At 35.0% G+C, this 21,772-nt stretch overlaps 1 protein-coding gene and 1 pseudogene across 2 annotated transcripts in view; both read left to right on the forward strand.

Annotated features, from left to right (window-relative positions):
- TRPC1 (transient receptor potential cation channel subfamily C member 1) overlaps positions 1-21,772 on the forward strand; it is a 64,329-nt gene that overhangs the window by 4,839 nt on the left and 37,718 nt on the right. The window contains exons 2-3 of one of the 2 annotated variants that reach the window (XM_028505189.2): positions 9,550-9,704; positions 19,194-19,396. In XM_028505189.2, the coding sequence (XP_028360990.1) occupies positions 9,550-9,704; positions 19,194-19,396 (358 nt within the window). The remainder of the gene's footprint in view (positions 1-9,549; positions 9,705-19,193; positions 19,397-21,772) is intronic. The other variant, XM_036017873.1, reaches the window with a different exon arrangement.
- Positions 7,125-8,182, forward strand: LOC114490658 (annotated as a pseudogene).

The following is a 21,772-nucleotide window of genomic DNA, read 5'->3' on the forward strand; positions in this document are numbered from 1 at the left end:
ATCTTTATCCTTTGGCTCGGTCTAGTTCAGAGCCTTGTGTCGCCTTTGTGGTATGATTTGCTGCATTGCGAGGCAGGGTGCCTTGATGCTGGAGTTCCTACAGAAACTGCATACCTTCGGGCTAAGCATACTTTTAAAGTGGGCAACATTTCTGAGGGAAGTAACACAAAGCTGCTGTTTTAATAACACCTTACTTAATATATTTAATGGGACTTTTTAAAAAGCTATTTGAGAAGAGATTTTGATTTGGAAGAGGTTAGAGAACATGGCAGTGGGTAAGAAAAAGTTAAGAGCACTGGGCATTTTCTGTTGACCACTTCCTGGGTACTAGGGAGTTTTATGTTGACAAAGAGTTCAGAAGGTATGTGCTGTGAGGGAAGAAAACTTTTCAGAAAGGAGAGGTAAGGACCACAGTGTAGACAAAATTCTACTAACATTTCACAAATTGTCATTAAGCATAGGATTTAAGTACTTTGTCCGGGAGAATTTTTGAAGTCACCAGTGCTGCAGAGTATATGGTTCATTGCTGTTTTAACAATAACAAAATAAACTCCACTCACCAAAATCTTAGTGGATAGTTTATTTATAACACATTAGTCATTGAGCATTTAGCTGCTCTAAATATTGGCAGTGAGTCCACAAGTGTTTTTTTTTATCTTCACTTGATGATATGTTTATTGACTTTTAGAGAAAAAGGGAGGGAAAGAAAGAGGGAGAGGGGGAGAGAAAGAGGGAGAAACATCGATGTGAGAAAAGAAACATCCATAGGTTGCCTACCCCAGCACCCTGACCAGGGATCGAACCCTCAACCTTGTGGTGTATGGGACGACGCTCCAGCCATCTGAGCCTCCCTCCCAGTTAGGACTCCACAAGTGTTTTTTATTTCATTTTAATTTGCTGCTCTTTTCTGTAAGTCATCATCCCAATATATTTATAAGTTCAGGAAAGATACATCACCAAAAAATAACTGACTACAACCCTATCCTTTAGGAGCTGCTTCTGTAATGGAGGTGCTCTCCTGTGCTCTTGTGAGAAGCAGTAAGGAAAGAAAAAGTCTATTTGCCCTGGCCAGATGGCTCAGTTGGTTGGAGCATCTTCCAGTATACCAAAAGGTTTCAGGTTCAATTCCCAGTCAGGGTGCATGCCTAGATTGCAGGTTAAATCCCCTGTCAAGGCAGCACATACCTTGGTTGAAAGTTAGAGCCCTTGGCCAGGCACATACAGGAGGCAGCCCGTGTCTCTCTCAATGAGAGAGAGAAACCTCAATGTTTCTTCTCTCTCTTCCTGTCTCTCGAAGAGCAGTAAACATCCTTGGGTGATGATTAAATAAATAAGCAAGTAAAAAGAAAAAAATATATACAGTTGTGACTAATCTGTCTGAAGGGAAGAAACAATGCTCAGTTTAGTGTACATTGTCTATGTTTTGGAAGATGGGATATTCTTAGTGCACAATCTTTTATCTGGGCAGTTTAAAAATGTAGCTTAAGCCAAACCCCTTTACCTTGTATATTATAGACTTTGGGGAAGGGTATTAAGAGATTAAATTTTATTGTATGGGTGTCATTGCTACCTGAGAATAATTCCTCTTCTTCCCTGCTTTTAGTGCTATAAAGTGACTCCACCAAATTTAATGATACTGAGAAGTTTAAGATCTAAGATTAGTTATTTAATATTATGTAAGGAGCTCAAAAGCTATCTCTAAGAGGTGATAAATAGTGACTTTTAAGAGACTAAATGGATTAATTATCAGGACTAAAAGAATTCCAGTACCATATTAATATATTGTAGTTAGGAGCTTCACTGGAATTTCTTTGGATGTCAGAATTTTGTGATATATAAAGTGGTGCTCAGCACTGTTATCAGTAGTTTCTGTTAATTAAAAAATGTTTATTTTCTTGAGCCCTGGCTGGCATAGCTCAGTGGATTGAGTGCGGGCTGTGAACCGAAGTGTTGCAGGTTCGATTCCCAGTCAGGGTATATGCCTTGGTTGCAGGCCATGACCCCCAGCAACTGCACATTGATGTTTCTCTCTCTCTCTGTCTCCCTCCCTTCCCTCTCTAAAAATAAAAATAAATAAAATCTTTAAAAAAATGTTTATTTTTGGTCATATCCGTTGCCCCATCACTAATTGTTTTATATTTTTTAGCTTAGTTCATAGCGACCCAAAAGTGTACTTTTTCAGTTCCATGAATATATATAATTCAACTGTATTAAGAGATTAAATTTAAGCAATACAGTGAATACTTTATGAAACTATTACTACATAACTGATATAAACTAAAGTTTTATATACCATACCTTGCAACATCACTGCGAATTGGATCTCAAGTCATATATCAGACTCTAATAACAAAACAAACATTCTAATTGTTCTTCTAATGGATTAAAGAAATATGCTGTTAATAATTTTTAATTTATTAATTAATTTACTGTGAAAAATTCAGCATTGCCTTCTATGCTGTGAGTATAGTTTATCCTGTAACAATATGAATCTTTGCTCTTTTGCCAGTTGACATTCATTATCATTTATGACTATAAATGGCTAAGAAATTATGGTAGTAATTATGTTCATTCATAAATATTCAAAGTACTATGGGCAGTGCAGCATATCATGTTTCTTAGTATCTTTTATTTTGAAGGTTTATTCACAGCAACATGATTACAAATACATTGGGGCACACGGGTTTTACACATTTAGTAAAATCACATTGTAAATCACCTTCACTGTAAAAATCTTGCATGTATGTTTTTCTTTTTGGAATTCGGTTCAAACTAATTTGAAGTTTGCTGTAGAGTTAACATTTTAATTCATGTTATTACTGTTTCTATTTCCAGATCCACCAATTGAATTTGGTCATTTCTTTGTATTTTTTTACTTCATCATTCTTTTTCCTCTTAATAAAATCTTCTGTTTTTAGTGTCTTTAGTAATAGTTTAATTAGATGTGGAAGTTGCCACATTCAAAAAGCCTGTTACAGAAATTTGGTTTGAAAAGCTTATAGATTTTTTGACAGATACATTATCCCATCGTTCACAACTAACTGAAAATTTGGTTAATAAAATTAAATTGACCAACATTAATGTTCCCCTGTCAGTGATGTTGAAATTTACCATCAAATGCCAGAAAATAAAACGATGCTAATGAAGAAAAGATGGAATCAACTGTTCTTAATTGATATTGTAACATTTCTCCACTGTATTTCTCAAGGGCTTATCACAATTGGTGAGAGTGAATTTGTTGCTGAGGACCCATGAAATTACCCTGGTATTTTATATACTATTTCATTTTTTAAATTAAGTACTCACTACATTGATTTCATAACTGCTAATGGGTTGTAACCTGCAGTTTGGAAAACATTGGTCTAGAACAGCACTTTTCAACTTTTGTCTCATAAATTAATTATTAAAATTATGTGTCACACCAAAAAAAACTTTTTTGCTGGTCTGACAAAGAAAAATAGGTATCATTTTAATTCATTCACACCAGACAGCTATTGTGTTGGCTGTGGTCATTTTTTAAATTTCATAATCTAAGGGAAAGATGTCAGTGCCCCTGACTAAATAAATAGTCCAGTGTTGCATGTTTAAAACATTTTTGTGGCACACAGTGTGCTGTGACACAGTGGTTGAAAATCTCTGGTCTAGAAGGATCATAGCTGGTATAGAAAGGTCACACTTGGTGAGCAGGATAGTGGCACAAAATACATTCAGAATAGTAACAAAGCCCAGGTCCCAAATTAATAAACCACAGTAAAGATTTTGGCGTTTATTTTAAATGTGATGAAAAATCTTGAGAATTATAAGCTTGGTAGGATTTGAGTTTTGAAAAGATCGCTGTGGCTCCTGGGTGGAGAACGCATTAAAGGGGTGGAGGCAGAGCGAGGGCGGGCAAACCGTGGCCCACAGGTCAAGTCTGCACGCCACTAGTTTTCAAAAGGCCTGCAAGCTAGGAATGGTTTTTACATTTCAGATGGTTGGGAATAAATCAAAAGAAGGATAATATTTTATAACATATGAAAATTTTGTGAAATTCAAACTTTAGTGCCCAATAATGAAGCTTTATTGGAGCTCATTCGTGTACTGTTTTTGTGCTACAGAGGGCAGAGATGAATATTCGTGACTGAGATAGTATGTCCTGCAAAGCCAGAAATATTTACTCTATGGCCCTTTACAGAAAATATTTGTTGATCCCTTTACTAGATTATAGGCAGATATATCAGTAAGGAGGCTATTGCAAAGTCCAGGAGACAGATGGTGGCTTGGACTGTGGGCAGCAGTATACATGGCTACAAGTGGGGAACGGTATGCGAGACCATTTTGGAGCGGGGCTGAGAAGACTGGCTGTTGAATTGGTAGACTGGTGGAACTGACTGAGAAACATTCTTTATCCGTCACTGAAAAAAGAACCATCTTGCCAAAAAAGTAAATAAATTATGTTGCATTTCTTTCTATATGTTATATTTTAAAAGAAAAAAAGAAAGATGTATGTAACTCTTGAAAGCAACATCAGTATAAAATGGAAAACATTTATATATTTGTCTGACACATGAAGGCATTTTTAATTGTAATCCTTGCTCTATAGCTTCTTGTCGTGTATTTTTAAATTTCCTAAGCTCTTTTTAATATACACTCATGCTAAATATTAAGACTGTTCTGTAATTTTTGGAAACAGTATATTGTTTTAAATGGCTTACAAATATAAATTTTGGCCAAGTTGCTTAGGAAGCCCTCTAGATTTCCTGTAGGTCCTTTAACTATGTAATTTTTCATTTTCATGAGTGTGTCAGCTGTGGCAGGGTTTGACTTTTTATTATTTTTAGGGATGAAAGTTACTTATTAGGTTTTGCTTTTTAAGTATTTTCCCTTTGTATTGCCCCTGACTATAATAGAAATACTCTTTGAAACCTTAAAGCTGGATTACATGACATTTGCAATACAATTACTTTTTAAACAGCAATCTAAACCTTTAAAATGTGTAATAGTTATTTTGCTATACCTGAAATTTATAAAATTTTATAAAAATTATATTTACAGCCCTGGCTGGCGTAGCTCAGTGGATTGAGCGTGGGCTGGGAACCAAAGTGTCCCAGGTTCGATTCCCAGCCAGGGTACCTTCCTGGGTTGCAGGCCAGAACCCCCAGCAACCGCATATTGATGTTTCTCTCTCTCTCTATCTCCCTCCCTTCCCTTTCTAAAAATAAATAAATAAAATCTTTAAAAAATTAAAAAAAAATTATATTTACTCTTCCTGAAATTTGTACAATTTTATGAGAACTATGTACAGTTCTTTATACTTTTCTGTCTCTAGTAATATGACTGACTAGATAATGTAAAAGGCCCTTGTGCTTCAAATCACCTAGACATGCTAGCTAAAATATAACAAACATCCACTTAAATGAACAGGTGAGCTTGCAAGAAAGTAAGGGAAACACTGAGGATCCACAAATGGCAAGAAGATTGAAAATCAGAGGAGTGTGTAATCTGACATTTTGGCTGCTCCATGGTTTGGGGTGAGTTACTGGTGCAGATATTGTAGGGATTTGAATTTTAATACTCATATGGGAACAGGTTGCAAGGCCTTGAGGCTCTATAAAGTGGGGAACTGTATCACACTCCAAACATAAAACCAGGATCTTAAAGGACTATACCTTTAGCAAGAGGAAAAGAACCCATCCACCAGCACAGGGAGACTACAAAGAAACTTGTAAGACCCCCTTAGAATTTGTAACTATGGACTTGCCTCATGTTGACTTGGAGTTTAAACTAATACTACCTACTTGGTCTGGGAAAACCTAAACTGAGAAATTAATATTAAAAAAAGAATCGTAGGGCAGCAAAACTTCCTGAGTTACTTGGAAGCAAATGTGAAATATTCTTAGTGGGACAAGTTTTCAAACTAGGCTACCAGAATTCCTGCAGGTAAGCTTCATGAAGATGAGTTTGCAATACCCAATTTAAAAATTCACAGGATGGTCATCCATTATCACAAATCAGTGGACACAACAAATAGAATTAAATCCCTAAGACTTTCAGATAATTTTCATACAGATACCATAAAATAAGTATGCTTAAAATGATTAAAGGCTTAAAATAAGGAAATGAAAACAAGGTATTAAATCAAAAAATTGGGAAAGGGAGCCAATAAAACTTATAGAAATTAAAAAGTTGTTAAAATAAAAAAAAATCAATGCATGGGTTAATCAGCAGAAATAGTTGAAGGAGGAATAAATGGCTAGAAGAGAGATCTGAAGAAATTATCCAGAGTGCAGGAAAGAAAGAAAAAGAGGAAAATAAGAAATCTTTGGAGAACCAGAAATTGGATAAGATGATCCAACGTGTCTAATAAAGTTTCATCAGAAGAAAAAAGAATATGGGGATGGAGGAATAGTTGAACAGATAATAGCTGAAAATATTACAGAATTAATGAAGGACAGAAGTTCTTAGATTCAGAAGCCTAATGAATCTCAGGCAGCATAAATTAAAAATTAATTCTCACTTCCACACATTATATAAAACAAATAAAATATGGCAGTTTTTATGAGTAATATTCTACTAAGATATTGAAATAAGGTTTTAAATATTCCAGCAATAGGGATAATATTTCACTGTTCTGTGTGCTCACTCTCAGTTCAACTTGTGCCTAAGAGTTTTTACTTTGTAAGGTGTTTGATAAAGTTTTTGTCATGGAACATTAGTGTCGATTAATTAGTAGTGCTGTGAGGAAAATATTTCTTTTTGTGATGAGTTTTCTTCTTGAGAGAACTAAGGAAATGGGCCATCAAGAAAGTTAGGGTTCAGCCCTGGCTGGCATAGCTCAGTGGACTGAGCATGGGCTGCGAACCAAAGCATCGCAGGTTCGATTCCTAGCACATGCCTGGGTTGCAGGCCACGGCCCCCAGCAACCGCACATTGATGTTTCTCTCTCTCTCTCTCTCTCCCTCCCTTCCCTCCCTAAAAATAAATAAATAAAATCTTTAAAAATAACAATAATTTAAAAAAAAGAAGTTAGGGTTCAGCAGCAGAGGCAGGAGGCCCTAAACAGTATGGAGGTCACTGGAGTAACGTGGCCCTTCCCCTCCTCCACTCCACCAGCTCCTTGGTTTTCTATCCTCTCCCTACCTGTCCCAGCCATGTCCTCTATGGTCAGCCGCCCTGTGCTGCTCTCTGCTGCAGCTCCTGCACCTTGGCCCAGAGCAGTACAAAGTAGCTGTGCTTGGGGCTTCTGGAGGAATTGGACAGCCTCTTTTGCTTCTGAAGAACAGCACTTTGGTGAGCCACCTGACCCTCTATGATATTGCCCATATACCTGGAGTGAGCACAGATCTGAGCCACACTGAGACCAGGGCCACTGAAAGGCTACCTGGGACCTGAGCAGTGGCCAGACTGCCTGAAAGCTTGTAATTTGGTAGTTATTCCAGTCGGAGTCCCAGGAAAACCAGGCATGAAACAGGATGACCTGGTCAACATCGCTGCCACAATTGTGGCCACCCTGACTGCTGCCTGTGACCAGCATTGACCTGAGGCTGTAGTCTGCCTCATTTCAAATCCTGTTAACCCCACCATCCTGATCACATCTGAACTTTTTAAGAAACACAGAGTATACAACCCTAATAAGGTCTTTGGGGTGACAACTCTGGATGTTGTTAGAGCCAACACTTTTGCTGCAGAGCAGAACTGAAGGGTTTGGATCCAGCTCGAGTCAATGTTCCTATCATTGGTGACCGTGCTGGGAAGACCATCATACCCCGATCTCTCAGCACACTCTCAAGGTGGACTTTCCCCAGAACTAGCTGAAAACCCTCACTGGGCGAATCCAGGGGGTGGCACGTAGGTAGTCAAGGCTGAAGTTGGAGCAGGCTCTCCCACCCTGTCCATGGCATATGCCAGAGCCCGGCTTGTCCTTTCCCTTGTGCATGCAGTTAATAGAAAGGAAGGAGTCGTCGAATGTTCCAAGTCCCAAGAAACAGACAGTCCCTGTTTCTCTAAACCACTGCAACTGGGGATAAGGGCATCAATCAAGAAGAATCTAGGCATCTGCAAACTCCCCCTTTCAAAGAGAAGATGACAGCTGAGGCTGTTCCTCAGCTGCAAGCCTCAATCAAGACAGAGTTTGTAAAGAACATGAAATGAGAAAGCAGTTAGGGAGCCGCACTCTATTTCCTTAACTTATTAAGGCATCATGTCACTGTAAAGTCATTTCAGATACCTTTGTATTTCAATTTGTTTTGATGATGAATAGTGTATTAAGGTTATCATACCTTCCAAATTATGGGTCAGTCTACTGGTGCATCACTAAAAGTGGGTTTTGATTTTCAAAAAATAGGAAGGGAGGGAGGGAGGGAGGAAGGAAGGGTTGGTTCAACTTCTTCCAAAATACATGGGAGACTTTAAAATCATTGATTAAAAATAATAGCAGATCTATTTGAAATTTTACCCCCCCCCAAAAAAAAATCTGTTACCTTTCTTATCCACTTAGTCAAGTTTTAGGATTTATTCTTCCTGTATCATGGAATCTTTCATTTCTTATTCCTTTTTTTCTGTTCTTTTTTTTATTCATAGATGTCTAAAAGAACAACTGTATTTGCAAGTCACTTAAAATGGTTTATTCATGTTATGTTTAGAAAGTCAAATGAAAATAAACAAAACTCACTTTGCTTTCTTTGTCTAGTTAATTAGTGTTTCTGTTTTGATTTATTCCCCTTATTATTGCACCAGCTGGCCAGCAGATAATTACAGTGGGCCCCCCATGAAAATGATTACCTCCATAATCTACTTTTTCCCCATGGGTCAACTGTTTTGATGTGGGCTAGAGTTAGGCAGAAGAAAATTCATATGCTCCTGATAGGTTAAAATTTTACTTTGAAGTATTCTTTCCTTGGCTTCTACCAGCATTAGTCCTAGTCCTGCCTTAAGAGTTTCGTGAGTTAAATGTTTCCTAGCCATTTAAGCTAAACAGCTTCATTTATGAGGTAAGGGGTGTGTGTGTGTGTGTCTGTGTGTGTGTGAGCACACATGTGTATTTTCAGACAGTGGGGAGGAGAGGAGAAGAGTTTCAGGTATTCTTTTGTCAAGCATATACATATTCACACTTTTTCCAAAGTATGCAAAACCTCTCCACAATACCCTCCGCTTATTACAAAATCTCATTTTCACCATTATGATGTATAAGAAAATGTGTGTATGTATTTGAGATGTAAAACCTTAAGCCTGTAATTGTTCTAGCTTCTAGTTTGTGTTTTTGGACATTCTTTATGGTTTTAAATATCTTCTAAAAGTTTCCTTATCATTCAGCTATAAATTTTAAACTAGAAACTTATATTTCAAACTGTGCATTTAAATTGTTTTATTTTTTATATTTGCAGCTGATATATTATTTTATCAAGATATAAGTTTTCAGCAAGGAAATGTTCACATTTTCTTTGCACATTTCCATATACAAAAATGAGTTTAGGGTTTTTCACTCTTTTAAATCAACAGACTATGCCTTCTTTACAGTCATTCATATTTAATATGTCATGAATATTAAATTATGTTTGTATTTGTATTTAGGTGACTATTACATGGTTAAAAAGATTTTGGAGGAAAGCAGTTCAGGTGACTTGAACATAAATTGCGTAGATGTGCTTGGGAGAAATGCTGTTACAATAACTATTGAAAATGAAAATTTGGATATACTTCAGCTTCTTTTGGACTACGGTTGTCAGGTACAACAAGGCTAGATAATTTTATTCAGTAGCTTCTAAGTACTGTTGAATATGCTGTGTGTTCTTCTAGTGTCCTCTCTCCCTGCCTTCCTCCCTATCTTCTTTCTTTCCTTCCTTTCTTTCTCTTTCTTCTCTTTCACTTTTTATTTGATTTGAGCCATGAAGAATTCTAAAAACAAATCAAAAGCCTTTTTTAAAACTTGATTTTTTTCTCTCAACTTTCACTACCCCTTGCCCCCAGATCTTATATGTTTTACAACATCTGACAGAGGTAAATTATCATGACTTATTATTATAGATGACTTTGTTTTTATCATTTATATTATTATAATATTATATATTTAAAAATATACAAGTGTTCTAAAAGTGACAGGGGAAAGATTTTTCTGTGACCCATGCAGTTTATAAGCATAAGAACAAATGCTCCTGACTCACAAAGTAATTTTCAATTCAGTTCTGATTTTCTCCCGTTTCATTTAATTTTTCTTTCAGCCTTAATTTTAATGTTCACTTATAACTAATGAATATTTTTAAAATGGAAAATACTGAGCTTTCATATTTCTATCAGTTCAGGTAGAAGAATGACATAAGTATTAGTCTTGAAAGTATTCAGTCAAGAGATTGTGAAGGTAATTTAATAATAATATTTTCCTTTTTTTAGTTAATTTATGATGGGACTCACATGAATTCTGTATCTTTTTCTTCAAATAGTATGATTGTTCTGTTGTAGCTTTAACTTAATAAGGTATATATATTTTTTGAGTGGCACCAGGAAGCACTCAGAAGATTTTAAAAATGTAAATGGTTCAGTTATATGTACCACATATGGCACTCTCACTATACATATTTAGAGTAGAAAAAGAAATTGCTTTCCCAGCAATTTCAGTTATCTAGAACACCAATGAGACCCTGAAAGTAAGTAAGAAGTACCTCTGAGCAGCCAGCCAGAGGAGATGCCTGGAAGTTTCCCGCTTAGGAACTTTAGTCAGAGGAGCATTTCTGGAGCCTCCTTCAACGTCTGTGTTTGCCCATTTACATTCCACTTTAACAGACTTAGGTACTTAGTTTTTTCATCCACAGAGAGAAGTGCTGCAGACGGGCATGAGACCCACAGTAGAACAAAATGAGGCACAGTATCCCTGACTATTTAATAAAGATGTCAGCAGCATTGCATATATCACAGTCTCTGAGGAGCTGTATGCTAGAATGGTAATTAATGTTTGTAACAATGGCCCAGAGTCAGTAAAGACAAATTAAATGATATTCAGTACCTATTGTTTTAGAAGAAAAAAGAATATATACTGAACTTCTAAAGCAGAAAACTTCCATCAAAATAGTTTAAATTTAAAAGTTAAACACTTAAAGGCATAAGCTTCAGTTACATAGAAAATAAGGTTATAAAGGAAGTCCTAGATGCTTCTGGATAATGGCAGTATTATGGTATAATAATCATTGTTTCTTACACATATGATTCTGTGTATATAACCTGCAATATATACATGGTTCTTTCACATATCTGATTACTTTTGAACATCATAGCTAGCCCATATAGGTGTTATATTTTATAGATCAGAACACTGAGGCTTGTAGACTTTAATGAATTGCCCAAAGTTCTAAACTAAGGGCAAACCTAAGATTTGAACCTGACCTGACTGCAAATTTCATGCTTTTTCCAGTTCACTGAATTCTGCCTCAGGTTGCTTATGTCCCATGTATCTATCAACAAATGTCCAAGGCCTTCAATTGGGTGTGATTGTGGAAATGAATAGGTGAAACATGAGTTCTGTGCTAAAGAATATTAAAATTAATTGGACAATGAAGTACAAATGAATGTCAAATCATTTAAAAAAACAAATGTTTGATAAGTGAGTGGTAATACGGCAACACTTGACCCTTGTATATTACTTTGAGTGTTTTCATGTATTTTATCTTGTGTTATCCTTAAGGCTCTCAGCTGGACAACTCCCACCCCCTACCCAACCAAGGGACTTTTAGACCTATTTGGTATTGCAACGCGGGGCAGGGGGGCTACTACTAGCATCTGATGATTAGAGGCCACAGATGCTGCTAAACATCCTATAATGAATACCCAGGATGGCCCCCACAACACAGATTTATCTGGCTTAAAATGTCACCGGTGCCACTATTCAGATACCCTGTTTTATACTTAAGCTTTTGTGGTTTACAATAAGTGTTTTGGAAACATAGAGAAGTTCACTGTCAAACAAGGTTTTATGGGAGAGTATCAGTTGAGCTTTGAAATCTTAAGAATTGCTAATATGTATATAGCACTACTATGTGCCAAGAACCTTAAATATATTTGACTTCTTTAATTCTCACAATAGCCCCCTGTAAGATAGGTACTATTATTATCTATGTTTTATAGAGGAGGAAACCAAGGTACAGAAAGGTTAAGTAACTTGTCCAAAGTCACTGTATAAACAACAGACCTGGAATTTGAACACAGGTTGTGCCTCCAGAGTCCATGCTTTTGCCCAGTACCCGAAACTATGCTAAAAAATGTATAGATAGGCCCAGAACAGGGGATGTGAAGAAGAATGTAAACAAAGGTATGTGCAGTGTGTATCCTTGAGACAGTGAATTGATTTAGCTTTTTAAACAAAATATTTGGGGTGGATAATAGTGGGAAGTATTTGGAAAAATGGCTAAAAGAAAACTGATGAAAATGGTCTGATTGCCGGGCTCAGGAATTTGGTTTTTTTATGATAGGTGGTGGGATCATGAAATGATCTTGAGAAAGGATGTGATCTAACCAGTGTTATTTTGGAAAAACTATTCCAGTGGCTGTGTTTAGTATTCAGAAAGTGGAAAATGGGGAAGGCTGTAGCTTCAGTGAGCAGTTTGTAATCAGGATGTGAAGAGGTTAACACCTGAACTGGAATAGTGGCTATAAGAATGGGAGGGGGTGGCAGATGGGAGAGATGTTATGAGGAAGAAGTGATAGAATTTAGTGAGCATATAAATTTTGATGGGAGAATTGAGGAGTCCAAGATGAATTGGAAATCTTAGAAATGGGTGACTGGAAGGATGAAAGAAGCATGGGAAGTTAAGAACAGAAATCAAGCTTGGGCAGACAACTGTGAATTCTCGCTCTAGCCTTATTTGTTTTGGGGATATCAGGCAGTCTCCAGTGGACAGTTGCAGATGAAGATTTCATCTCCGGGGAGCCGTTAGGCTGGAGGGATGCAGCACACACGGCCATGGAGATGGCCTTCCCACATGGTGAGGGTGAGTGAAATCACAGGGAAGAGTGGACACCAGTGCCAGTTCTTTCTTAGGGAACATCTGTATGAATAAAGGGCACTAGAAGGGAAGGGTGTCACTGAAGGAGTTAGGATAGTGCAGCATTGTGAAAAACAAAGAAACAGGTTTAGTATGATGCTTAGAAATCAAGGAAAAGGAGGAGGCAAGGAAAGCCATTGGATTCTGAAATTTGCATTGGTAGACTAAGAAAATGATATGCATGGGTTTGAGAATTTGACAAAGTGAGAGGAAGAAAACTTGACTGGTAAGAAGATAGGATCAAGTCAAATTAGCAAAGAGTGAGGAAGTATTTCATGTCTTGAGAGGTGGGGACTAGGACTGCTGTGTCTGTGAATGAAGAACCAAGGTCCTGTAAATACAGAAGAGCATTATATAGAAGTCCAAGGTGGACTATTTAGCTTCAGAAAGGAAATAAGTAGTTTCTTACTTTGAGCTTAAAAGAAAGAGTATGGGAATTATTGAAAATTCTAAGGTGAGAAGGAAAATAGCAGCCTCATTAATACATAAGTATATAATTGAATAGATTTTAGCAAGCAGTTATCAAATATCTGTGAGAAATTGGGAAGCAAAACTAATGAGAACATTTGTATACCTATAGGTATTTTTAAATAATTAAAAACATTCTTTTTAGAAATACCTTTGATTTATCAAATAACATACCATACAGAGTAAGTTGATGGTAACTACTTATTTACATGGATAAATATATCTGAAGCTTATCCTTGTAAGAATTCACATATTTAACATGAATCTTTCTTTTTTCTTTACTAAATAGTATATCTGAATATAATTTAACTTTACCATCATAAGTAGGAATCATTAAGAATATAATCATTTTACTTTGCTTCATTTAGTCTGAAACCAAAACACATTTGTCCTTATATTAAATGGCTTCAGACTGCTGTGTGTTGATAATGATTTTGCTATACCGATACTTTCTCTTTTCACATTAACTTTCAGCAATTATTTTCTTCCTGCCTGCCTTGCTGGTTTTAATCTAGCTGTTCTCGTATTCAATAAAAACCTGAAGGGTACTTGGGGAAAACAGATATCCATCATTCATAGACAACTCTAAGTCAGTGTGGTTAAGGCAATTCCTTCTGGGAAATGATGCCCATGAAATTAGTTTGTGATCACTCAGTATGCTTTTTTTGGGGGGGGGTGGGGGGCTGAGGGGGGAATTTGCAACTGAATCAATGGTTATATTTCAGATGGTCAACCATCTGAAATATTGCCTGGTATTTTGACTTTGAGGGCAGTAGCATTACTATAGTTAGCTTTGTAGGTTAAAATTTAAAAATTAGAAATTAAATGTTAAATAGAAATGAACATACGGTTCTTTTTGTTTTTTGCTTCACCTGACCAATTATAGTAAAAACTAAAAAACTAAGAGAAATGTTTACAAAGCAGAAGACTAACAATGCTAGACTTTAAAGGATAGGCTACAGCCCAATGAACCCTAAAGGTTTTAGGGAATAAAAAATGAATTAAGTTTCCTATCAGGGTAGGGAGTTTTCCTGTGAGAATGCATAGGTGGTTCCTAATGGTTGAACATGGCTCCCAAACCTGTTTGAGGATGCTTACTCCTATTCTTAGACATCCAGGTGAAGTCTGTCATTTTCAGTCCTGTTTTTGACATCTAGATAAAGTAATGAAACCTTTATTCTTTCTAGCTATGAAGAATATTAAAGATCTGGTATTTTCATTTTTAAGAGAACATTGATTTAAATAGTTGATAAAGATTATTACAGTTTAAAAACATACAGGTTGAAAATAGTCAGGGCATTTTATTAGATTAAATCGTTTTTTATCCCCATGCTTCCCGTTTGCCTTTATGCAAAACAAACATGCCTTTATAAAAAACAAAAACAAAAACAAAAGAAACTCCAAAACCTGATGTCTCAGTTTCCAAGTATTGTAATAAAACTGTATGTAGACTTTGTTACAGAGAGTTGAAAGTCCCCATTTCCTCAGCCTCTAATTACATTTTCCTGCTGTCCAAGTTGAAGCTTCAAAATGAGCTGTAGTTTGGGGGTAAAACTACAAAGTCACTTTTTCTTCCTGTCTCTAAGACATTGGTAGCCTAGTTCTTTGTGGTTTTTACTTGATTAAATTGCTCATATTAATTTCAAACTTGTGCATTTAAGCCAGCTATGTATGTTTTCAAGATAAGAACAGAAGGTGTGCCCTCTATTTATGTATTTTCCATGGTCTCCTATATTTATGGTTGTATTGATGATCATTTTTAGTAGACTGAGCAGAATTTTTTTTACCTATAGTCCTAGTTTTTGGCAATTTCTTTTATAGATTTGGAATGTTAAGATTCTTTTGGTCCAAGGTTCAAGAGTAAAGATCTTGGAAAATATTTTCAGCTTTAACTACTGCGTAGATTAGCACTGTTCCATTAATAAACCCTCCTATCCAGCACTCATTATTTTACCAACTCATGTGGTGAAACCAAAACAGACACATGTGTATTGTGCTATACATAAGTACTGCTAAGGGAAGGAAATGTACTGTTTGGACAGTCTACATTTTTGAAAATTCAGAATTACTATATATAACACAGTTTAAATTTTAAAAAAATTTGTTTATGAATTAGTAAAATAAATAGTTTACCTTTTTATCCTTCATTTTCATTTTTAACTTTTTTTTAAAGTCCACAGATGCACTTTTAGTGGCAATTGACTCTGAAATAGTGGGGCTGTTGATATACTACTTAACCATCGACCAGAATGATCATTATGACCAACTATAGTAGTTAGTACTTTTAAATGTTTATTAATTTGGATTTTTAAATCAAAATAAATCTCCTGCACCATTGCCATCTTTTTATTTTCCCAAATTTATTTTTCTTAAGAAAATAGATTTCTTTTAGTCTGTAAAATACTGCTTTAAAGTAAGTAGACACTTGCAAGAATAATACTGCTTTCGAGAAACTTTTTTAAAATCAATCATATTTCCATAATTTTGTCATTGTGGACCAGTATTTGAGTTTGGAACATTCTGTAGGTTAAGTTGAAGATACAAGTTAGTTTCCACATTAATTTAAGAATTAAATATAAACAATGAAATCATAAAACTAGAAGAAAATGTAGGTGAATGTTTAATAGATGGGGAGTGGAAGGCCTTTCCTAACCATAAAAACAGTGGACAAAAATCACAGTGGCACAGTCTTTGGCTGTATAGAAGTTAAATTTCTGGAATTCAGATATTGAGCAAACTTTAGAAAGCAGATGGATAACTGGCAAAAGATATTTGCAGCATATATTATAAGTTCATTATCTTAATATTCGATAAATTGATGAAAAACACCAAAATCAGAAAAGGACATGAAAAAAATCTCAGAAAATACAAAATATTATACCTTACTGATAATCATAGATGAGATACTAATATTTATTTATCATATTATTTAAAAAATAATGAGCACTGATGGCAAGGGAGTAGTATAGTTTCCTACCCCAGTGGCTGGGGGGTATTTTGGATAGCACTTTGGCAGGATGTATCAGAAAAAAGATGCGCATGTTTTTTCACCTAGGGCTTCCTCCTCTAAGAGTTTGCCTAGAAAATGGTCAGAAATATGGATAAAAATGTTAATTGTAATCTTACATGTAGCAGTGAAAAAATGTAAACATCTCAGAATAGAAGTTGGGAAATATAAATAATTACATATATATGAAAATAGCACTTTTAAAAAAAGATTTAGGAACACAGAAAGCTATGATATAGGAGGTGAAAAGAAGACTTGTAAACTGTATATGTAATATGATCCAAGGTTAAAAATATGCATAGGAAAGGAACGATACGGAAATGCAGCGAAGTGTCACCTAGCAGCAGCCATCTCACTGCCACATTAGGGATTTTTTCTTTATTCTTTGTATTTCTTTATTGCTTTTGTAATTAGGAAAATATTAATAAAAATCAGGTAAATTATATATTAAAATGAGATATTTGTTGTATATAAAGATTTTTAAAATATACCATTCATTATTAGTGGTGGTGTAGTGAAACAAGTAGTTTCAATAACTAACTGCTGGAGTATAAACTGGCTATTCCCATAAGAAACGTATTGCTTAAGAAAGAACTATAAATTTGTTGTGGGTGGTCTGGCATTATCTGAATCTTTATCATGTATTGACTGAATTATTTTACAAAAATTTGGACTATTGAAAGTTAGTGTATGTATGACTTTCTCCAGAGGATGGTACTAATTTAATTGGTAGTAGTGATAAACCAACAGGAACAGAAAAGAAGGGCTAAGAATATAGCTCCTGTACAAACAATCAGAAATATCTACAATCCTATTCAATTTTCTGTCATCTATCCTGTAGTTATGGTTGGTTATATTTTGGTAAACCTATTTTGCCTTCTAGCCTTTAAACCCATTTACTTTCTTACTGGGGAGGATGGGGTGTATCAGGGTATCGGAGCAGCTGATTGCTGTTTTTCATCTTCATTACCACTACCAATTGAATCTTGGGTTGTAAGGCCATGGTAGTCTTCACTTGCTCAGTGAAAGAACACTTTCTACTTCATTGCTAACAAAAAGCCTTTGTTTGAATTCTGTCAGCAGCAGCAAGATCACATTTTAACAGCCTTATTACTTGTAGACAGGCAATCTCAAATACTTTATATACTTTTTTTAACCATTTCAGTAAATTCATTCTGTATTCTTGGCTTATCAAAACTGTCTTTTAATAAACTTTGACTTTCAAAAACAGTTTTTTGGGCACATTGATTATATTATAAGCAATGACATTATGAACTTTTATTTATGTCTAATAGTGTTTTCATATAGTTAAAAATGTGTCATAGGAAAAATGAGGACTATTTTTCTCTCAAGAGATTGAATACAATTTTCTCCTCTTTATAACTAATAATATGGAGAAAAGGACTAAAATTTTAGATTTCTCTGTAACTTTAAATAAATTCATTAATTTGAAATTCCCAGTAACTAAGTGGGAAAAATACAAATTATTTATAAAGGAGGGCAAAAAAGATTAGTATGTTAGAAAATACTAAAATTTGCCAGTAATATTCTTCAGAGTGTTAGGGACCATTATTTTAAATTATTGGTGCCAAAGATGTCCTTAAAAGGGAGTGTGATAGGGAAAGGATCAGAAAGAGATACTATAAAATGATTTTTGGATAGTAAGAATATGGGTATTGGTCTTTCTGTATTTTTTGGATATTTTATAATGTGTATGCGCTGCTTTTACAGTGTTAGTGAAACTTACAATAGAAACCATGAACTTGGTCAGCTTATACTATGGAATGAAACAACTGTAAGGACAACCTCTGTGAACAAGTGAGAAGTAGTAGAAAGTGTATGCAATAGTCATAAAATAGTCGACCTGTTTGTTTAACCCTGATTCTTTATTTGATAATGTCTTTTTCTTCATGTCACGCCATCATCAGACCCATGAGACTATGTAGTGAAAGGAGCTGAGGCTCCGGAGTAATACAGATTTGGGTTATGATCTGCTGTTTGCCCCTCCGTTGTGTGCCTCAGGCACAGTAACTTCTCTGAGCCTGTTTCTTCATAGGAATTATAATGCTCAGATTCGCAGGGTACTTACTGTGGGGATAAATGAGTTGGTCAGTGGAAAGTGCCTGTAGTACCTATGATTGCTAGTCATTTTGTGTATTTGTAACAGAAAGTAATATAGGTAATGATTGAGAATATGTAGAGAATTATACTAAATAAAGACTGCTTCCTATTTACTTATCCCTTTCAAGCAGCTTCATTGCTATCAATGTGGCAAGGTTTACCACAGAGGTAGAATTTTTAGTTTTTCTCATGCATTTATGCTCTGACTGTTTTTAACATTTCTGTTTTTTATTATACTGTTTCTACAATTCTTGTTCTTTATCCTCATCATGCATGTTTCCATTATCTTTTAAAAATTAAAAACTTTTTTCTGATATATTTCTCTAGATATCCTTCCTCTTTGTTAGGACAACAGAAACTTAGTTGTATGAATGTTTCCTATTGAAGATTTTGTTTGTAATGATTATATTAACATTTATTAATTAAAGTTCAGTTGTTAGGTTTCAAAAAAAATTTTATCCTGGGAAACTGTTTATCGTATTTCTTAAATTAATTGTGTTTTTTGTGCTTCCATTTTTTAAATTTTATTCTTCAGATTGTTTTTTTGAAGTCACAAATAACTTTTGACAGTTTCTATAAATATTTTTCAGAAGCTAATGGAACAAATTCAGAATCCTGAATATTCAACAACTATGGACATTGCACCTGTCATTTTAGCTGCTCATCGTAACAACTATGAAATCCTTACAATGCTGTTAAAACAGGATGTGTCGCTACCTAAGCCTCATGCGGTTGGCTGTGAATGCACGTTGTGTTCTGCAAAAAACAAAAAGGACAGCCTCCGACATTCAAGGTAAGAAAAATGAGATTTTTTGATAAATGTGTGAGTCAGTAAGATATATGCCAATGAAATTTTTTAGTTGTTGTTCTTTCTTAGTAGCTTTTAAGAAATATAATACTTAGGAAAGCCAAACTTCTACCTCCTTTGTTTAATACAATGAGTTCTGAAATTTTAAATAAATGCTTACTAAATGATGAATAATTAGGAAACTTCTTCAAATTATGAATAAAGTTTATTCCATATTCCTACTGGTGGGGGCTGGAGGTACTATTTGCATGTTAGAAGTAGAGTTTAATTAGTCAAAGAGAATTTCCAAGTAGTAGAAAGGGTAGAGATACACTTCCTATCTTCTTTTAACAAAAATTGTTTCCTATCTAACTAAATATTAATGGGTTATCCCTCTCACTTTCTCTCTTATACCATTTATATTTAAATCTATTTCTCTTCCCATTCTCCCCAGTTGAAAATAGTAGTAACGACTGAGGAGTGAATAAATAAGGAAGTACCCTATCCTAGGCAGGTTGAGTAAGGTCACACATGTTGAATGAGCTATATGGTTCTGGGCCAGGCTTGAGATTCTCATTTTCAGCATAAGCCTCTCTCTCTTTCTCTTTTTATATACATATATAAAATATTTATATATATATATAATAGTATCAAGTATAGCATTTACTATGGAAAATGTGGTCTGGAAGTCCACAGGCAGATCATTGACAAGCTGTTTTTTAGTTAAGGATTATTGTACAGTGTTTATGAAATTAGCTTTAAAACTGTAAAATATCACCTGGCCAGGTGCTTGGTTGGTTGGAGCATAGTCCTATGCAAAAAGGGCTGTGGATTCATTCCCAGTTAGGGCCCATGCCTAGGTTGCAGGTTCAATCCTGGGTTGTGGCATGTATGGGAGGCAGCCAATTGACATATCTCTCTCCCTTCCTCTCTCTCTAAATCAATTTTAAAAAACTAAAATATCCACACTCTCTCTTTCTTCACCTTATGAACAGACCTTTGATGGATTGACAGTCATAAATCCATAAATTGGGAAAGTCTCTTGGAAATTGATTTAATGTTTATTTGCAGAAGTTGAATTAGAAATTTTTTATATTTTCAAGTTTATTTCACAATGAGATTCTCTTTGATAAGGTCTGGTTGACAGCTGACTATATCATTTACCTTTTTAGTTTTAAAATGACTAGTCTGTAAAATGACTTTAAGGCTTCTTTTAGTTTAACAATTCTTTCTTAATATTAACTATAAATATTTTCCAAATAGTATGCCTACAAACTGTTTGTAGTTGAAGCAGCTGGGGTGGTGGATTGGGGCTGGAAAGAACATTACCTAGGTTGGATTGAGGTGAGGAAAACACTTGTTCTGAAAGCTTTGGGAGGAGCTGTGGCTTGAGCTCAGTCTTTAAGCATGAATAAGAATTAAAAAGTGAAAGACATTTTATGCAGAGAGTACAAAATGTGATTGTGGTTTATTTGGAGAACTGCAAATGGTTTGATATATTCACAGAAGAGTTTGAGAGTTTGTTATTGATGTTTGAGAAAGCAGTTTTCGGAAAGGCCCTATAGGGAAGGTCAAGGGCCTGAACCAAAGTCATTTTCAGGAATTGCTAGGTAGACCTGCAGAAGGAGGCTAACAAAAGGAATAAAAAGAGATATGGGATCAGTGAAGTGGAAGAGCCCATGACAGCATTAAGAAAGTGAAGCAATCTCTGTTTATAAGACACTGGTTTTTAAATTTCAGAGAGAGTAAAGTTTCAGGTGAGGATAAGGTCTATGGGCAATAATTTTAAATGGCTTAGTGAAGGGCAGTGGGCCATTGGGTTTAGAAAAATATTTTCAATGATATAATTGCTGTGATTTGGTTTTAATCTCAAAATTTTAGGTGATGTGAAATTTCAAATAACTTTAAGGAAGATTTGAAATCTTATTTAAAGGAATGCAATTTTAAAATGTTGAGAAAGACTGAAATTGGGAGTGATAATAAAGTAAGGGAAAGCCAGTTAAATTTAATTTGCAGAAGTGTTTAATCTGCACAATGTTTTATTATAATTTTGAATTTGAATGCCTGTAAGCCTCATGTACATTCAGCTTTGCTCATATTATTACCCACTTCACCCCTGAAAGCAATTGAATTTATAAAATCTACTAAATATCTACCAAGACAGTAAGATATTAGTACTGAAATAATCTTAAGAATATGAAACATTTTTTGATAAAGATACTTTTAATAAATATACTTATGTTTATTTCAGTTATACAAGTAATGTGTAAATAAATCCTGAAATCCTTGTACAACTTCTAACTTTAATTTTGGTCAGATGTCTCATGACCAATTCTAATCCTCCTCCTGTCTCCAGAACTAACAAATATCAGTTTGATGTTC

The sequence above is a fragment of the Phyllostomus discolor genome, chromosome 2 (assembly GCF_004126475.2).
Source record: "Phyllostomus discolor isolate MPI-MPIP mPhyDis1 chromosome 2, mPhyDis1.pri.v3, whole genome shotgun sequence".
In the NCBI taxonomy this organism is placed as follows: Eukaryota; Metazoa; Chordata; class Mammalia; order Chiroptera; family Phyllostomidae; genus Phyllostomus; species Phyllostomus discolor.